General features: G+C 36.8%; 1 protein-coding gene across 2 annotated transcripts in view; it reads left to right on the top strand.

The window, feature by feature from the left end:
• TRIM24 (tripartite motif containing 24) overlaps nucleotides 1-20,756 on the top strand; it is a 95,259-nt gene that overhangs the window by 48,505 nt on the left and 25,998 nt on the right. For both annotated transcript variants that reach the window (XM_019653289.1, XM_019653287.1), the window contains exons 3-7: nucleotides 4,598-4,745; nucleotides 8,075-8,207; nucleotides 11,403-11,519; nucleotides 14,301-14,415; nucleotides 17,218-17,364. In XM_019653289.1, coding sequence (XP_019508834.1) covers nucleotides 4,598-4,745; nucleotides 8,075-8,207; nucleotides 11,403-11,519; nucleotides 14,301-14,415; nucleotides 17,218-17,364 — 660 coding nt within the window. The remainder of the gene's footprint in view (nucleotides 1-4,597; nucleotides 4,746-8,074; nucleotides 8,208-11,402; nucleotides 11,520-14,300; nucleotides 14,416-17,217; nucleotides 17,365-20,756) is intronic.

The following is a 20,756-nucleotide window of genomic DNA, read 5'->3' on the forward strand; positions in this document are numbered from 1 at the left end:
CAGTGCCTGTACTTTTCATTTGCAGCTTGTTTTTCTTGGGGCTATAGGAATAGAGGGTTCACTTTCAATGAACAGCCACTAACTAAAATATGTCTATGTTTCAAAAGTATCCACAACTCTTCCTAATGTGAACTTTCACCAAAGGCCAAAACAGGGCTTGGTGCAGGGAATAAACTTTCTGATTGTTGTGAAACCGGCACTAAGGAATGGAAACAACATTATTTATGTGAGTGAGCTGCAGTGTCAAATGCTTAACCCCTCTGCAAGTTCCCTTCTCAATATGACTGATTTCGTTTCTGTCGTCTAGAGTGCCGTGTCACTTTGCGTTATATGTGATAATATTTATATTGGATATATTCTCTTAGTCATATTACGCACCAACTTTACTTCATCAGGTGAAACCTAGTAGTACATGGGAATGCTCAATCCAGAAAATTCAGAAGCAAAGCAGCATAAGTAACAGGGTGGAGTAGTGATATGACAAAATTATAAGAGATGAAATTTGAAGGGCTTCAAATCTAAAGGACGAATTTAAGGGGCTACTTTATGCCTCTGTATAATCAGTTTTCAGTAAGTTTATGTTCATTAGGCAAGAGGTAGTGAGAGCTGAACTAGCATAGTAGTAAGGGTAAGGAAAGGGGGTTGCTGGGGGCGGGGGTCACAGTCCACACAGAACTTGACATACCTGATCACATGGGAAGATGAGAGGCCTCATGCCAGGATGGCGGTGCCTTTCAGCAGAAAGATTTCTTCACTTACATTTGCTATACATATTAGTTTCAGGTGTTCAACATAGTGATTAAACATGTATATAATTGGGGTGATCACCCCAATAAGCCTAGTACCCATCTGATACCATAACATAGTTATTACAATATTAATGACTATATGTCTCACGCTGTACTGTACATCCTATGACTAATTTTTATAAATGGCAATTTGTAATTCTTAATCCCTTCACCTTTTTCACCCATCCCTCCCAACCTTCCTCCCATCTCCCATCTGGCAGATGTTCTCTCTATATATCTACTAGTTTGTTTCTGTCATTGTGGTTTTAATTTGCATTTCTCTGATAATTAGTGACATAGAGCATCTTTTCATATGTCTGTTGGCCATCTGTATGTCCTCTTTGAAGAAATGTCTGTTTAGGTCCTCTGCCATTTGTAAAATCAGATTGTTTGGGGTATTTTGTTGTTGTTGTTAAGTTGTATGAGTTCCTTATGTATTTTGGATATTAACCCTTTATTAGATGTATCATTGGTGACTTTTTTTTTTAATTTATTGGGGTGACAACGGTTAGTAAAATTACATAGGTTTCAAGCATACAATTCTATAACGCATCATCTCCTAGGGGTGCCAAAAAAAAGTATACACATGACTTGTATTCATCTTTTGTTATCAGTATATATTACAATTTTAATACAGTTTTTTCCTTTCTTAAAATGTGTATACATGTTTTTGGCACCCTCTATATATCACATTGTATGAGGACCACCCAGAGTCAGTTTTCCTTCCATCACCATATATTTGACCCTCTTTACCCTCCTCTACCACCCCCCCCCCCCCCGTAACCACTCAACTGTTGTCTGTGTCTGTGAGTGACTATCTTCTTCCATTCAGTAGGTTGTCTTTTTGTTTCATTGATGGTTTCCTTCACTATGCAAAAATGTTTTAGTTTGATATAGTCCCAGTTGTTTATTTTTTCTTTTGTTTCCCTTACCCAAAGATACATGCCCCCCAAAATATTACTAAGAGCAATGTCAAAGAGTTTACCGCCTGTGTTTCCTTCTAGGAGCTTTATAGTTTGGGGTCTTATATTTAAGTCTTTAATCCATTTTGAGTTTATTGTATATGGTATAAGAAAGGGGTCCAGTTTTATTCTTTTGCATGTATTGTCCAGCTTTCCCAATGTTTATCGAGCAGACTGTCTATATCCCATTGTATATTCTTGCCACCTTCATCATAGATTAAGTGACCATATTGGCATGGGTTTATTTCCAGGTTCTCGATTCTGTTCCATTGATCTATGTGTGTGTTTTTATGCCAGTGCCATGCTGTTTTGATTACCATAGCCTTATAATGTAGTTTGAAATCAGGTAGTGTTATACTCCAACTTTGTTCTTTCTCAAGATTGGGAAAAATGTCCACATTGTTGGAATCTAATGTGAAACCAGCTCATAAAGCATACAGACGGCTTGCAGACTAAGGATATAGAACAGACTTGGTACTGAAAGTAGAAATTATAGCATTGTTTCTGTCAAAACAGAAAGCAAGAAAGAAAACAGGACTATGTGTATACACCGGAGATAGTCAATCAAATCATCATGTTTTAAAGTTACTTGAAACATAATTCTCTGTTTGGTTGGAACATACCCACTTGATAGGTACCGTATTTCCCCATGTATAAGACGCCCCCATGTATAAGAAGCACCTTAATTTGGGGGCCTGAAATTTGAAAAAAATGTATTACATAAAGTTATTGAACTCAATTTTTATTCATCATAAAATTCATACAACTCCTCATCACTGTAAAAACTCCCAACCATGAGCTTGTCCTCATCTGTGTCTGATGATGGATCACTGTCTTCATAGATTGCCTCGTCCTCAGTTCCATCTATGGCATTTGAAATCTACAACCACTGTATAAGACCTACCCAGTTTTTAGACCCCAAATTTTTTGAAAAAGGGTGCGTCTTATACGTGGGGAAATATGGTAGGTTCATCTGCTTCATTTTGCTTTGAAGTTTAGGGATTTAATTTTTTAAATTTATATTTGTATAACTACATGTAAACCATTTGTATAGATTTGTATAGCTGTAAAGGGGAGTCTGTGACACAGTGTGTGTTCATTGAACTCAGACGTCTATCCTTGTCTCATCTACCCAGCTGCCTTATTTCTTAATTTCTTTAATGGTTTCGCTTTTCATTTTTAATATTATTTTATATATAATTTTAAGTAATTTTAAAAAGATAAGCAGTAGCATTTATGTTTTTCCACTTTGCTTTTTAAATTTTACTTTATTTAGTACTAGAGATCCCTCCCTAGCAGCATGTACAGAGACCCTCATTCCATTTTGTAGCATAGTGTGGAGATTCTATTTTAGGGGACCTCTTTATAGAGGTGACAGTTGGAGCTAAGGGAGTGGATGAGACCAATCCCCAGATCTAACAAAAATCTGCAGACTCAAAGGGAAAAGAATGGTGCTGAGAGCCAGATGGGCATTCAGGGGTATATCAGAGGATCTGGAGCAATCAGGGAACCCCAATGACTTCTGGAGGCAGGAGTGGCCTCAAATGATATTAGAAAGGTTGAAGGTGGTAAGAGCTGGGCAGAGGCAGGTTTTGGTTTATGGAAATGTTATCCAGGTATTTGGGGTTTGGCCAATGTAAACCACTGACGGACGGGGAAATTGTTTTCACCAACCACAAATGACACCATAGGACTGCTTATATGTTGTATAACTTTAATATCCGTCCTCAGAGAACACCTTCCACACAGTTATACAAGCTAGAAACAGAGCTATTCTATCATCACCTCCCATATCCAGGGCATTTTCCACACCAGTCAGTTTTACTTCCTAAATCTTCCTCATTCGTGCCTACTCCTGCCCACTCTCACCCAAACCACTGAAAAAGCTTCCTCCTGGACTCTCGGCAGAAACACTTGCCCCTTTTCTAATCTGTTCTTTACATGGCAGCGACAGTGATTTTAAAAATACAAATCACTTATTTACTTAAAATCTTTTAGGGGACTTCTTTAGACACACACCACCCGTCCTGTGAGCCGTGCGACCTGGCCCCTGCCTGCCGTGCCCCCAGCCCCTTGCCACTCTTGCCCTGATCCCCACTGCTGTCACGCTGGCTTCCTGTCGCTTCTTTGGTCCTATCGGGCTCTTCTTGCCGGAGGCTTTTGTACATGCTGTTCTCTCGGCCTAAAAGGCTTTTCATCAGTAACTGGTGATTCAAGTTTCATATCTTAGTGCCAATATGATCTCCTTAGAGAAGGCTTTGCCTGGGCAACCTCGCACTTTCCCCCCTCCTCGAACCCCACTAAAATGGGATCAGCTGCCTCCAACAAATGTTCTTCACAGCTTCTCGTGCTTTTCCTTTATGGCACGTCTCAGCTTGTAGTTTTGTATCAGTGTGATTATTCCAGCAGTGTTTGTTTCCCTCACATTTAATCTTCACAACTACTCAGTGAAATCGGTGTTATTACCCTCGTTTTAAAGGTGAGCATTTTAAGTAACCTGCCCAAGACCACTCAGCTAGTGAATGGCTGAAGTGGAATTTGAACCCCCGCTCCATCTATGTATGAGACTAGGTATCTAAAGGGCAGAGACTGTTTGCTTTTTCTGATTGTTGTATCCTCAACATTTACATAATGCCTATAATTTTTGCTATATTGATCTAAGGACGGTGTCCTTATATTTCCATTTCATATGTTTGTGATTTCATACATAATGTCAGTTTAAATTTACGAACAGTGTTAAGATAATTGATAGAGTTAAGTACGGTTGGTGTATCATTGATATATGACTAGTGGTGTGACCACCATTTAGTTTTTATCAAAAATTTATGTAATGTGTTTTTTTATTAGGTGTGTACAAGCTGTGAGGACAATGCAGAAGCTAATGGGTTTTGTGTCGAGTGTGTTGAATGGCTCTGCAAGACATGCATCAGAGCTCATCAAAGGGTGAAGTTCACAAAAGACCACACTGTGAGAGAGAAAGAGGAAGTGTCTCCAGGTAATGACTTAGTTCTTCTAGACGCTTTTCTCCATCCCTCCCACCAGCTTGTTTTCCCTTCGTACACTGACGTGTTCATACTCTTGTAAGTATTAATATACTCTTGTTTTTTTTTTAAATAACGCAGTCTACATTATAGTTGAAATTTCAATACTAATAAATATTTATAAGCCTGAATAGATGCAGAATCTTTCGGCCTTATAGTCATACTCCCAACCCACTTTTCCTATAAATGCCTTCATTTGGTGTGAATGGACAGCAAATGAAAAAATAAAAGTGCTTCTTAAACTTATTTTCTCTCACCTCTTCTTATATTTCTAAGATGACAAAGGATGGGCTTAAAAATAGTTTTGCAACTGTTTTCCCTCTGATATTCTTATAGTAAACCAGTTTTGGTATTTAATATATATAGATAATCAAATAAGCTTTGCTTTTTATGTAATTGTGGCTTCAGGGTTCTTGTTTTGTTGCTTATAATGCATAGTTCACTAATACTTTTTCTATTATAGTAAAATATATGTAAGCTAAAATTTGCCATTTTTAACCAGTTTTAAGTGTACAATTCAGTGACATTACTTGCATTTACAGTGTTATGCAACCATCACCACTATCTATTTACAAAACTTTTATCACCCCAAAAGGAAACTGTACCCATTAAGTAATAACTGCCCATTCCTCTCTACCCCCAGCTCCTGCTAATCTGTAATCTACTTTTTGTCTGTGAATTTGCTTTTTCTAGATACTTCATTCAAGTGGAATCATACAGTATTTGCCCTTTGATATCTGGCTTATTTCACTTATCACAATATTTTCAGGGTTCATCCATGTTGCAATATCTATTAAAATTTCATTTTTATGGCTCATTAATATATTTTTGTTTAAAAATTATTTTGCTGCTTTTTATTCATTGAATCAACCAGTGTTTGTATGCCTGTTCTATTGGTTGTCAGAAAAGTCATGACGTATTTTACTTCGTAACTTTTCCAACAACCCAATATATTGCAGGAGCTTTGCTAGGTACTAGAGATGAAAAGATAATTTAGGACAGATACTTCCTACCCTTCGTAGTTATTAGTATAATGAAGACTATAAACAAATTAGAAAATGTAGTTTGGCCTCATAAGTTCTATTGGCACACACGAAAGGCGTACCAAACTCAGATTTATGATGTAGGTTGGAGGCCAAATGATGAGAAGAAGTACTAGAAGGATGACTGTGAGTCAGGATCTAAATTCTTCGATAAATAAAGGAAGTCTGTAAATGGGTGATATGATGTCCTAATTATCTAAATCAAAAGCTCTATAAATAATTATTCCTACATAGCAGGCACAAACTAGGATATCCCAAGCCAACTAAGGATATATGGTCACCCTATCAACCATGATACCCAGATGACATGAACATTAAGGAGAAGGGTGCAGGGAGTTATGAGGAGATTCAGATTACTGATATTGAACCATCTTTGCATTGCTGGAATCCTTGCAGGACGTTTGGTCCTGTCCAAAAATATCCACTGGGAAATTTGATCCACACCAAAGACCCTTGAAATTTGGTCCTATCAAAAGCATCCACGCTTAGAAAAACGTTCCTGGGTTCACATAGCCCATACTTTCAGTTTGCAGGATTAATACATAAAAAATATTATCATGTTTTATTGGTCCAATATTATGCTGTGGTTGTATTGCCAATAATAAAACCCTTCTTGCTTTGGTAACCCAACTGGTAATGGCACATATCAAGGACCAAATATCATGGACCTTTTGGCATGGACCAAATGTCTCCATGGATGTTTTGCACAGAACCAAATACCAAAGACCTTACAGCATGGATCAAATGTCTCATTAGACGTTTTGGACAGGATTAAATGTCTGCTAATTGCTGGAATTCCATTTGGTCTTGATGTGTTGTGCTTTTAATTTTCTTTTAAACATCGCTTATTTTTTCTATCTGGTTAGTCCCCTTTTTTCATTCTGAATTTTATATGTTTTTATCTTTTTAATCTGAGTAGGTAGTAGGTTGTCTTTTTGTTTTTATCCACAGAAACAGCTCCTTAAATTTATCTAACTATCTGTTATATTTTTTTAGTTCACTAATACTATCTTTAATTCCTTTCAGCTTATCTTAGTTTTATTTTAAAGTTCTGTTATCAAATTGGTGAAGATTAAAAATATTGAGATAACCCCATTAGTAAGGTAATAGCCACTCTACACTGGTAGGAGTACAAATTGGTACAATTTTTTGGAGGACTATTTACTTATGTATATATAAATTACCCTTGAACCCAACAATTCTAGGAATTTGTCGTACAGAAACAGTCAAGGATTTATACATTTCATGTTTATTTTAGCACTATCATACAACACTGACAAGTGAGAAACATTCAGGCGTCCACTGGCAGGTGGAATACTCTAGAGCTAAGAAATAAGTGGATATATTTACTAACACAGAAAGGTATCTAAAAGTTAAGTGAAAAAAAAGTTAAGTAAAAAAAAAAAAAGTTGAGTAAAAAAAGAAAACTTACAAGACAGTATGTGTACTACCATTTTTTAAATTTTATAAAGCAAAATATACCCACTGGTATATGTAGTTATACATAGAAAAACAGCCAGAGGAACACACAGCAGGTTATTAATAGTGGTTATCTCAGTACATGGGATTATTTCTGAAATGTTTGGTTTTACCTTTAATTCTTAGTGAGATAACTGGTGTTTACTGTTTAATCAATTATTGTATTTATTTGTATTCTATTTAACATTATTTATTTATTTTTAACATTATAACATAAGCATTACCCAGTTTCATCCCTATTCTGGATAACTTGAAAAGTTACACGAATGACTACAATATAATAGTGAAAACTTTATGATTATTTCTGTGTTAATAGGTATCCTCTGTTAGGATTTTTGCAAAAGTGGGGAAATAATTTTTTTTGCCACACCTTTTATACATTTTTATTAGATTTTCTGAATTGCATTGAAAAAATTTCCTCCCTTAGTTGGAACAGAAAACATCTAATTGATTCATACTCATTTATCTGGGCTATTTTCTTGAGACTTTGTAATTCCATAAAGCATCTTTTTAACTATACATTTTCTTTCTCCTGAATTAATTTTAATTTATACGTTAGAAATTGAAAAGCTTATTTATATTTTCCTTCTGAAATGCTGAAAATACATAATATTTTGATATCTGTAAAACCTAGTGAAGTGATGTTGATGAAACTATAGCTCTTTTAGGTCTCAGTGGATTTGAATTTAAATAGATAGCCTAATAATTATTTACTATTCAATTGCGTTAATTTTCTTTTTTTTGCCTCATTGTTTCTACAGAGGCAGTTGGTGTGACCAGTCAGCGGCCAGTGTTTTGTCCTTTCCATAAGAAGGAACAGCTAAAGCTTTACTGTGAAACATGTGACAAATTAACATGTCGGGACTGCCAGTTATTAGAACATAAAGAGCATAGGTACGAGCATCTTTCATTGTACATATAGATTTGTAACGCAGATTTATGACGACTAGAGGACTGCTGACACCCAGCCAAATGGCAGTTTGCAGATAATGTTTTGTTTGACCAGTAGTGTGTTGGCCTAGTCAGGAATTTTTCAACGTGGGCACTACTGACATTTAAGCCAGATAATTATTTGTTGTGGGGGGGGCTGCCGGAGCATTGTGTGGTGTTACCTGCACCTTTGACCTCTATTCACTAGATTCCAATAGTATCCCCCCAGCTATCCCAACCAAAACTGTCTCCAGACATGGCCAAATGCATTAGGGAGCAAAATCACCCTGAGTGAAGAACCTCACGTTGGCCCACACACTGTTTTGAAATATGTGGAATTAGTTGCCAGGGTTGTAAAATGAGATTTTACATTTCAAAACAAAACAGAGCGAAAAACTAGATCTTTGGTATTTTGAGAAAAAATGGAAGCTGCTGTAGTCCTGGACCCCATATGCTTTCGTGTCTGCATTTGACTGGAATTGACTTGAGTGCTCGTTAGAAGGAGACATGCCTTTTCCAAGTCATCATAGTTCCCATCTAAAGCCCACTTTTAAATCTGACCTTCATAAGCATTTGAGTTAGCAACCACTGATTTAAACAGTGAGATTCTGATTAACTGATACATATCTAATTGCTTAAAATATTCTAGGCTCCTGATAATGGCAGAGTAGGTAAACCCGGACAAAATACAGATATCATTGATAAGAAATTTTAGAGCTTAGTAGTAAAGAATTACTGGACCCCAGGGTACAAAGAATGGTAGAGGATTTTTTCCCTTTTGAGGCCTTTGCCCAGAGGTTGGGGAGTACTTTTAATGGGCTCACAGAGCTGGGAAGACAGGGATTGGAGTTCAGTGGTCACAGGGGGCATGGCCTTGACTTGGGACCCTGAAAATCTACACTATTATTTTATTGTAAAGAGGAACCAGCTAGATGGTAATTCCTCAGAGGAACTAAAGCTCAGCATCAAATCTTCTCAGTTCATAGTTGGATTAAATTGAAATCATATTACTGGTGCCCCAAGGGACTTGGCAAAATTACATGTAAATCCTCCCTGAAGAAAGAAAACATCATTCTAGTCCTCAGTATTCAATAAAGCATTTTGCAAAATGGTCCAGCACACAGAAATAACCAAGTATGCTAGGAGATAACTCAGTGTGAACAAAATCTAACAGATACAACAAACAATATAAAAAGACCCTCAGGGCTCCATCTCATATTGAAGATGATAAGAGACAAAATGGAAAATTTGGATGGAGAACTGAAAACGATAAAAAAAAAAGAATGAGTTGGAGGTCTAAGACTGGCAATTTAAAGAAATGGAATTTATAGAGCGTTTAACAGCAGATTAGACACAGCAGGAAAGGAGAATTAATAAACAAGAATAAAATGAAGAAAATGTCCAGGTTGAAGCATGACAAACCAAAGGAGAGAAAGCAGAAGAGGGGTACCGAAGATGGTGGCACAGGGTGTTACTGGGGTCCAACAAGGAGAGAAGAGAGAATGGAGAGGAAGTAACACAGGACAGAATATAACGACTTGTAACTTCATAATACTGAAGAAAGACATCTAGCCCATATTTGAGAAGCCCCATGAGCCCCGAGCCAGAAATTTAAAAAGAAAATAATATTTTTAAAGTGCAAAGAGAAAATAACTGCAAAACTAAAATTCTATACCCAGTGAACATATTCTTCCAATATAAAGGTTAATTAATGAAAGACATTTTTAGACAAAATTATCTGGGAGAATATATCTCCAGTGAGCCCTCACTATGAAGTACACTTTAGGCAGAAGAAAAATGGTATCGATAGATGATGCATGATGGAATAAGAGCAATTAAAATGAGTAAATGTAAATGTTGACTTACACAGCATTAAACATGTTGTTGGTGTATGTCATGTGTGTGTTGTATGTCACACAGCAGGCATATTAGAAGAATGTGGACTTCATGGTCTAAGGCTTAACATAATTTAGGAAGATGGTAAAAAAGTACAAATTAATATTAGATGATAAGTCAAGATCTGCATTTTGTAACATCTAGAATAGTCACTAAAAGAATAGTAAAAGTATGATTATCAAGATAAAGGGGGAGAATGGAATAATTAATAATCAGTCCAAACCCATCAAGATCCAAAAACATCAAGGCATAACTCCCCCCAGGGAACCCCTGTTCCCCATGTATGCTAAAGGCAAATATTTGTGACTTCCACAGCACAACTTTATTTTAAAGATTTTATTGGGGAAGGGGAACAGCCAGTTCCCCTTCAGTCTTAGTTATGGAGGGCGCAGCTAGCTCAGCTCCAAGTCCAGTCGCCATCTGGCTGCCCTTGGGCAGCTCGCGGCCGCTCAGCTCAAGGTGCCGTGTTCAGTCTTAGTTGCAGGTGGGCATAGCCCACCATCCCATGCGGGAGTTGAACCGGCAACTTTGTTGTTAGGAGTTGGTGCTCTCACCAGCTGACCCATCCCCTGCCACCTTTTGGCAGCTCAGCAGCAGCTCAGCTCAAGGTGCCATGTTCAATCTTAGTTTCACCATCCCATGTGGGAGTTGAACTGGCAACCTTGTTGTTAGGAGCATGTGCTCTCACCAGCTGAGCCATCCTGCCACCTGTTGGCAGGTCAGTGGCAGCTCAGCTCAGGCACAGCTCACTGACCCATGTGGGAATCGAACCGGCGGCCCTGTTGCTCAGAGCTCAGGCTCTTAACCAACTGAGCCACTCAGCTGGCCCATAACTTTATTCTTTAAAAATGATCTTCAAAATGTTTGTTTATAGCATCAGACTTTCATAATTATGAAATTGTAAAATAGTTAATAAATCTGCTTAATTACTATGATTACTTTTTGACAGGTCTGCCAAGTGAGCTCTCTAAGCCTCTAAAACTATGATTATGAAAGTGTGCCTTTCCCAGATTTTCAAAACAACTTAGAGTGTCCATGAGTAATATCTGTAAAGACTCCCTCTTTCTTATGGGGTAATTTTGAGGGGAGGGGGAAAACCTGCCTTCTTGGCATATATTTGGTATTTTTAACTGATTATTATTTATATCCTTTATACTCTTATTATCTTAAGTTGTTTTCTATTAGTTATTTCTTTGGGGCTTTTCCTCATTTTAGACAAAGAAAATCATGTGAAATAAATGACTTCTTTACTTATTTCTTCAGGTATCAATTTATAGAAGAAGCGTTCCAGAATCAGAAAGTGATCATAGATACACTAATCACCAAACTGATGGAAAAAACAAAATACATAAAATACACAGGAAATCAGATCCAAAACAGGTAAATTTATAAAGTTTATCTTTATATAATGTTAATTATATTTACTTTTAGGACAGACATTTTACTTAACTCATGGTGAAGTAGGTTGAAGAAAGCTGTCAGATGGCTCTAATAATACATAGTTGATAAGACTTTTCCAGAAACTCTGGGTTTCTGGAAACTTTGGGTTGGAAAGCATCTTTTCAGCCATGAAATTTTAAAACTATTGTGGTAATAAACTACATTTAGAAGTTGCTCATTTATCTGGAAGGTATTGATGATTTATAGTTATCTGGTATTTTCCAATTTTAAAGAAGTGACAGGATTTAAAAATAAAAAACTATTTTGCCAGTATTGTAAAATGTTTTAACAATGATATACATAACTGCTATTTTGAGGATTGCTGAACTTGGAGATAACTCCTATGGGCTGTGAAGTGGAGATACTAGACACCAGGAGACAAGGGTCATTAAACTCTCACATACCTTTCTTTTATTCCTTGTCACATACGATACTTCCAGTTTCTACATATTACCTGTTATACTTTTTGGCCTCCAAAGGAGGAAATCATCAACTGTCCAAAGGCTCCTGTCTCACAGTTCAGTGACTGAGGGAGCAAACCACTGACCTCTGTGGGGAAGTGGGAGCTTGGCCCCCTTTCTATCCCATTTCGGGCACACATTTGACAGCACCTGTGAAACCACATGTCCTTTTCTTCTGGTGTTTCGCACACAAAACTAACGTGTCGCTGCCTAACTGGATCAAGAGATGCTTATTAGAAAGAGCCTGAAGAGGAGACACATCGCAGAGGGTCTGAGTGGTATTCACAGGGACAATCGTGTCAGCCTTTGGTAGCTCATCTTCTGTAATCGGTTGTTATTATCATTTCTTACATGACTAGGCTGGGGCATTTAAGCATTTTTTTCCAAAGAAGTCTCTGGTTTACGTGGGTTTTTAAAAAAAGATTCTTAAATATAATGTAACCTTTTATTGATGCCCCATTATTACTGATATATCTATTCATTATATTGTGGTAATAACAGTTTTATTGTGTCTTAGTTGTTATTATTTTTGTCAGCTCTCATCTCATTTTACTTTTCTCTTTCACATAACAACTACAGTTAACCAAATACTATTTGGTTACTTACCATATTCTAATCACAATAATGTATTTTACCAAATAGAGTAAGTGGTGAGTTTAAAGATTTTTGTACTTGAGTAAATTGAAAACTTGTAATGAATATTTATGGAATAATAAGGAGAGATAATTATAGGCATTTCTACCACCTAGTAGCAAATGATAGCAATTGTAAAATGACTAATTTTAGGTGAAAGATCCTTGATGAACTTTATCCTTTTGACTTTTTTCTTACTCTTTCACTGCATACATAGTATGAACTATGGGCCAAAGTCACTTTTAAAAAACAACAACATATGGATGTCCATTTGTTCCAATGCCATTTGTTGAAAAGACTACCCTGTTGCTGTTGAGTTGCCCTGGCACCTTTGTGGAAAATCAGTTGAACATATATGTGTGACCATATATGTCTGGGCTCTGTTCCATTGTTTTTCTTTTTTGCCAATACCCCACTTCATAACTTTTTATAGTAAGTCTTAAAAATCAGATACTGTGAAGTCTCCAAACTTATTTTTTTTTAACCTTTTTGTTAGTGGTTTATGCTGCTTTTCCAAAGTAACACATTGTGTAGAAGGATTTTGGGTTTTGAACTGTGGCAAAAATTGAAGAATCTTTGGATTAGGTATTATAATTGCTCATGTCTTTATAGTGTACCTGATTGTAGAAGGATTAAATTTACTGGACTGACTGACTTTGCAGTTAATTCATTTTCATACATGTGCAAACATGGCACTGCTTGTCTATTTTTCATCCTATTCTACCATCATGAGGATTTAAACTAGTTTTTTTAAGGTTGTTTGTTTTCCAGACCTGTCTGGTTTACTTGATCTTATAGCCAGTATTGATGTCAAATAAATATCTTGAAGAATTTCCAAGAGAGAATAAAATCTCTGCCCTTTTGGTCTTAAATTTTGGAGGATCACTATAGGAGAAGCAGACAGAAGGAAAGAAGTTTTTTTATTTATCTCATTATGTTCAGTGTGTGCCCCATTAATTATTTTCTGCTTCTGTAAGGTATTCTGGTGTGATGTTATGTATTTTCTCTATCTCGGTCTCCACAAAATCAGCACCTAGTTTCTATTATCAAAGGAAAAAAACATTTGGTGGTTGATGAAACATAAAATAGTAACTTGGCTGCTTAAAGACAAATGTGTTATTAAAAGTAGCAAACTACTCTTGTTGTCTTTTTGCTTCTATTCAGGTATAATGAACACTGTCGCAATTCAAATGACTAAATAAGAGTGACATGTTTACCCTTCCTACTGCTTGGTTGCAATGAATATGATAGAACTTGTTCAAATTCATGGTTTTTATCTTGTTCATAAATCTTTTTTTTTTTTGTCCGTCCTTTTAGGCTGAGTATTGATTTTCCTGGGTGTTATCATAATCTTCCCAACCCATATTTTCTTAAAATGTGTTCATTCTCTGGCAACTTTATGCATTTTGATTTTAAGGTTGAATTAAGCTACTATGTCTTTCAGACGAATTATATTTCTACTGTCTTATCTTCAAGAAAGTCAATTTAAACTGAAGAACCCTTAGAAATAGCTGAGCTTTTAAGAGCTAAAAACAGTTGCCTAATTTAGACCTTAAAAAAATCAATTTTAAATATTGTAAAACAAACCTTCTGCCTAATATTTTTCCCCCTCTTATTTAATTTTCAGGATAATTGAAGTAAATCAAAATCAAAAGCAGGTGGAACAGGATATTAAAGTTGCTATATTTACATTGATGGTAGAAATAAATAAAAAAGGGAAAGCTCTACTGCATCAGCTTGAGGTAAGTCATTGTTAATGGGACAGTATGTTGTAGTAATTTAATATTGTGTTTCACCTGCATTTGTGAATTTGAAATCCCAGCCTTTTTCATATAATTGTTTTATGATTTAATAATATGCTCCATTCCCACGTTTTCCTTTCCCAGGCTCGCCATTGTCAAGCCAGTTTTTGGCTTTGTAAAACACTAGGAATGTCTTTTTGTAAAATTTTAATCTTTATTGTACTATAGCCTCCAAAATGAGAGTGAATCTACATTAAGAAGGTTTAACCAAGGGCAAATATGAATGGGTGCTCTCTAGGAAACAACAACCTTATTTAGTATCATGTATGATGTTGATGCCCATATATGCTTTATAGGATTTCCAAAGTGGGCTCTTCATGGAAAGTATGGAAAACACAGTGGTTCTGGTATATCCAATAATAATTGTTTTTTGAAACCAATGTCTATCCTGATGTTTTATAGGTGATATTGCTTTAGTCTACTTTAGTTGATTTCCAAATACAATAATTGAGTGAAAGCATTTTTGAGCTTTTGACATACCCTACAAATATAAGGTAAGTGTAGTTAACTGAATTATTAGAAACCTTTGTGTGACATGTTAAAGAATAAAAACTCAGCTGAGTAAATGTGAAGATCTAATTGCTTGCCTTTATTAAGGATTCCTGAATTAAGCATCGTCCCATCTAGCAAGTTGGGAGATCCTCCCAGTAGGCGTGTCTTAATTCTTCCTGTTTACTTCATAGTGCAAAACAGAATGCCTTGCTTGAAGGAGCTCTGAAAATGTTAAGGAAATGAATCATTCTAGAGATTCATTGAAGTGACAGCTTTGCCTCACCAAAGGGGTGCAACTGAGCAACATTTTCAGAAAGATACTCTTAAGTTAGCTATATTTAGTTTCCAAATACATACAAGTTTAACTTTATATTAGATAAAAGGAGGTACCTCGTGCCCTCAATATTTTGTAGTCTTAATTGCAAAGGCCAATTAAGGAGACATGCTCAGGGCACTTTGGATAGTTGTTTCTCATTACAGGTAAGAAAAATATTACTGTCTTCATTATTAGCTTTTTTTACACTCATGAAGGTCAAGATCCAAAGTCAGTGTTTGATTTCAAATAATAGGAACTTAAAATTTCTACATGGTAAATTAACATAACATTAATTGCATGATATTTTAGTATTCTTGTAGTATATCAGTGCAGAAAGAATTCACAGTAAAGAAGCAATTTAGAATGAGAAGAGAATAAAGAATTGTGATATTTGAAGATTAAAAAAATAACTCCTAGAAACAATTTCATTCAATGTCTTTATTATGTAGTTGACAAAATTATAGGGCCTTTGTCAGAAAGTTCTGTACCTCCTGGGAAAGCGTGGTAATTTCTGTGGTTTATCAACCATACTAAAGACTAAATAATTCTCTGGTCTTTTAGAAACATACACTTATTTAGTGAAGATGTATTCTGGCCAGAAGGAATTAGACTACATTTATAGTAACTATTTTTTCAAGGTTCTGTGATTTTTTTTTTTAAATTAAATTTATTGGGGTGACATTAGTTAATAAAATTATATAGATTTCAAGTGTAATTTAAAAAAAAATAGAAGCATTTAAACAGTTTTAAAAGTTTTCAAAGCTCTGCTTAAAAGGTAACTTAGAATTGCTTTCTCAGAGATTGGTAGTGCACGCATTTCTGTGGTTGTTTCCAAACTTCACTGTAAATCAGAATCACTTCCAGATATCTTTTTTTTTAAATGAAGATAAAGAACAAAAGATGACCAAACCCCCAAATCTCTAGGACTGAACCTGAGATTTGGTTCATTTGGGAATAATACTTCATTATTTTTAATCAACTTTATTGACATAATTTTTACAGCACCTTTTAAACATGTCTGGTAACTATTTTTTAACTACCAATTTGTAGTAGTTACCTTTTTCACCCAGCCACCTTAGGTTCATTTTTTTATTGAGAATATAAAAATAAGTCCATGATTGGAGTGTAGCAATTTTACTTTTAAACTTTTTTTTTTTTTTTAACCAGTTGAAAGCTCTGTTTTTCCTCCCCTTTCCTTCCAGGTAAAGGAGACTTGGATAGAGACCTGTAAAACAACCCAAGTTCAGTGCTCTACACTTTTGATTAATCTGTGTTCTTGGCTTGTGTACTTCCCTTAGAAAAAGGGAAATCCCTCATAGAGAAATTCTGTGTTCTGGTTTTATGTAGCTTTTCCAAGAGTGCTTTGGCACCATTTGCCACTGTATGAATGGACTCCCATGGTAATTCTCAATAGACAAAAATAATATCTTTTTTTTACCACATATAAAACTTTGTTGCCTACCACTTGTTATGACTGAGTACAAACTGGTTGTATTCAGGGCTAGAATGCCCAAAAGGTGAAATCACACAATTGAGTAAATCATATGATCTGGTAACTGTACGAAATTGCTGGGTAGTACATCTATTTTACTTGTGCATATTGAATTTAGTTTACTGTATTGTAGTTAACCTACGGTTTTTGCTCCTTTTTGGATATTGGAAGATGCATGAACAGAAACCTAAACCCAGGGTGTGTAAAACCAGACCAGAGTGGTGGTGGGGGCAGCTGAGGCAGTGGTGGTTGCTGTGGCATTTGGGGCACAGTTGTTTGCTGCAGTGAGAGTGTTCCTAAGGGGGGAAAAAAACTTAGTATTTTCAGTTTCTGTTACTTGGGTTCTTAGAGATGATGGTTATTCTAATTTGATAATCTGAAAATGACCATTAAAATACATGTTATAGGCTGAACTGATTTGGAAAATGTTTCTTCTTTTCAGAGCCTTGCAAAGGACCATCGCATGAAACTTATGCAACAACAGCAGGAAGTGGCTGGACTTTCTAAACAACTGGAACATGTCATGCATTTTTCCAAATGGGCCGTTTCCAGTGGCAGCAGCACAGCCTTACTTTATAGCAAGCGATTGGTAAGACAGACGACGAGTGGCATTGAATATACTGTCAAAACACAGCGAGAAACAGAGTTATCGGAATGCTGGCAATTCAGAAATGATCATTAGTCGATCTGTGCTTAAATGCCTTTGACCTATTTCTAATTTTAATTGATCAAAATATTTTGGTTTTAAAAAATATTTTTAGCTGACAGACAAGCACAGGTCCTTCATGCGTTTCTGGAAGGGCGTGTGCGCTATCATCGGGGGCATGATCACAGGTTGGAAGCTTGGGCGCATCTAGTTGGCGTTGGTGCATTGCGGGGAGTGTAAAGCCAGGCCCCCCCCGGGTCTTGGTTGGGACAGGCGGGGCACCTCAGGGCCAAGGGGAGATGTGGGCCTGGCCAGTTAGGTGACAGGGATCCGAGGTCAAGCCGAGGGCCCACCCAGGCCAGTGCCAGCACTTGTCTTTCCCCAGTGGCCGGACTCAGCTACTCGCTCATGTAGCACTCGGCCTGAACCACCCAGAAGATAATTGATCTGGGGAAGGCAACATGGTTGTCCCTTTCCCCCCACGTTGTTCCCTCTTTCCCCTGTTTCTCTTTGGCCTTGTGGTCATTTTCCCAGCCTTTCCTCCCCGGCCCCCACCTCCCATTTGGAGAGTCAGTTGCAGTCCCAGTCTGATAAATCTATCGATTATGATAGTGAAAAATTTTTTATTTAAATTGTCATGATTTAGGTGTAACTTCAATATTAATTTACTATTGTCACTCCTATTTTATTCTTTTTCAAGTTTTGTCTTAGTGGCAATTGAACATAATACTAACAATAATGATAATAGTAAATATTCCTATTTACTATCAGTGCCAGGCACTAATTCTGAGCATTTTGCATGTAATATTTCATTTAAATGTTTACATTATTTTTATGACATGGGTGATGAAACTAGGACACATAGTTAGGTAACATGCCTAAGCTCACACAGAAAGAGGGATAGCTAGAATGCCAACATGGACACTTGAGCCCAGAGGCTCTGTTCTTTTGTCAGCATTACATTATTTCTTGTCGGCAGTATATTTTAGCTCATTGGCTGAAATTGGTGCTGGATATTTCAGCTCGTTGGCTATCGATCTGATGAACTACTTTGACAGGAGCCTTGGACCTTGCTACTGAAAATACAGCCCCTGATCACCTGAGTGTTCTAGTTCAGTAGATCGGGAGTGGAGCCAGGTTCTGTATTTCTGACCATCTCCCGGCGATACTGACGCTGCTCGTCTGTGGACCATGCCTTTAGTAGTAAGGATCTGCAAGACATTTAGTCACTGGAGGTCAGATCATAAACATTCTGAAACATCCCTGCTTTACTTGTTTTATTAAAGGCTACACAGAGGAAAGGCTTCCTTTCCTCTTGGCAGCCTTCAGTGACCGAGACGGGGTTTGATCTCCTTTCTCTGTTTACAAAGCCCTTGTGCTTATGTCGTAATAATCTCACATTTATCTGTTGTTATTATTACAGTTGCATATTTTTCTATGAATCTTATTAGATTTTATTTCTTAAAGGTAGGAATTTTGTGTTATCTAGTGCTTGATGTATAGGAGCTCAGTGAAAGATTAATGGTGAAAAAAGAAGGTTCCAGATAACATCTGTCAGAAGCTATAAGTACAGCCAAAACTTTATAAATTTTTACAGGATTGGAAACTTAGAAACACTAGATTTATTTTTCTTTTTTATGTTTATCTTATCTTCAATAGAAAGGAGATAGTATACAGCATTGCAATCTCAAGAGCTGTTTTCATATTTTTAAAAAAAATTTTTGTCTTTTGCTGTTTGAACAGCACCTAAGTTTTCAGTGTGAAACCTTAGTTCATTTACGTTTAGATACATCTGAAGGGATTAACAAGCATTTTTAATGACCATGATTTATCTTCTACACTAGTCAGGCTTTGTGATTTCTCAGAATTATCTAAAACATGCATCAGGAGTTTTGACAAGTATAATGGTTTACATTTTAATTTTAGATGGGTAATACAAATAATTTGACAACAAGAGAGCTCTTTACATTGAATGGCAGTAAAATACAGCAGAAAACAAATTATTACTTAAGGAACAGAATTTGGCGAAGTTTGATATTACTTTTAGACCTTTCCACAACTTAATAATTAGCAAATAGATAGTAGCTATCTGAGTTATAAGTAAATTCTGTATCTTCTAAATTTTCACCAGCAAAAGAGAGGGGGGGGGGGAAACCATGAGATAATAGTGCGATGGAAGCCAAGTGAAGGAAATGTTTCCATGAGGACCAGGTTCTGTGTGTGAAAAGCTACTGAAAGCCGGAAGCCGGTCGTTTCAGAAAAGAATGGGAGGAGAGGAATGGGGAACAATAAATATAAATGAGTCCTTTGAAGAGTTTTACTGTAAAGAAGAACAGAAAAGAAGGGCAGTTAATGACCCTTTCTCCCTTCCAGGACAAAAGGAGCCAAGAGTTTCGCTTTTAGCTAGGAAAAGTTAAAGCATGTTTATATGTTGATGTGAGTGATCCAGTAAAGTGGAAAGCTTGGTGGTACAGGAGAGGGAAGAACATTGCTGAGTAAGGATTTTTTGAGGAGGCAAAAGGGGTTGGGTGTTACTGCACAAGTAGAAGGATTGGCTTTAGCTAGAAGGATGGCCATTTAATCCATTGTAATAGGAGGGAACACTAATAATTACAGGCGATGGAAGTTTTCTTAGTGAAATAGCAAGCAAGACGGTTAACTGAGATTGAGAACGGGAGGAGATACTGTGGATTTGAAGAGAGAAAAGGTTTGAAGTAGTCATTTAGGAGAGTGGGGAAGTGAAGGACCAGAGAAATGTCATATGACAGCCAGTCAACCTTAAGGACCAGCTTGAAGTAAGTAGTCATGTATTTTGAAGTGAGATCAGTCCCTTTGTCATCCAATTAGTTCAGGCAACAGTTGGATTTGACCAGGGTTGTTTCTTTTATTTTGTCTGGGGAAAAGGTTGAGGAGAGGAAAGGGATGATGTGTCACTGGGTATGCGAGAGAAAGAGGTGTTGAGGATGGTATATGCAAGGACATGATTATGATTGCCCTGGGATTTAAACTGGATAAAGAGGAATTGGGCGATAGAGGATAAGGATAATGGTTGGGTGAGCTCGAAGGACAGAGGCTTAGAGGATCTCTGGGTTTGTGGGAGTGTTGGTGTCTGGGCACTAGAGGAAGCAAGCTGGAAAGAAGGATCATCTAGCTGGATATTAAAATCAAGAATTAGGACAGGAGTAGTGTTGGAGGTGGTGATAGTGAACTAGGAGCTAAACTCTTCAAGGACTGAGGAAGAAGGGCGAGTGTTCACGGACAGCTGCCCGTGGAGGGTGTGATGGCGTGAAATTCAAAGCGCAGCAGCAGGGAGAACTGTCGCCCAGCAGCCTAGT

This window comes from Hipposideros armiger, unplaced genomic scaffold (assembly GCF_001890085.2).
Source record: "Hipposideros armiger isolate ML-2016 unplaced genomic scaffold, ASM189008v1 scaffold_201, whole genome shotgun sequence".
Classification (NCBI taxonomy): Eukaryota; Metazoa; Chordata; class Mammalia; order Chiroptera; family Hipposideridae; genus Hipposideros; species Hipposideros armiger.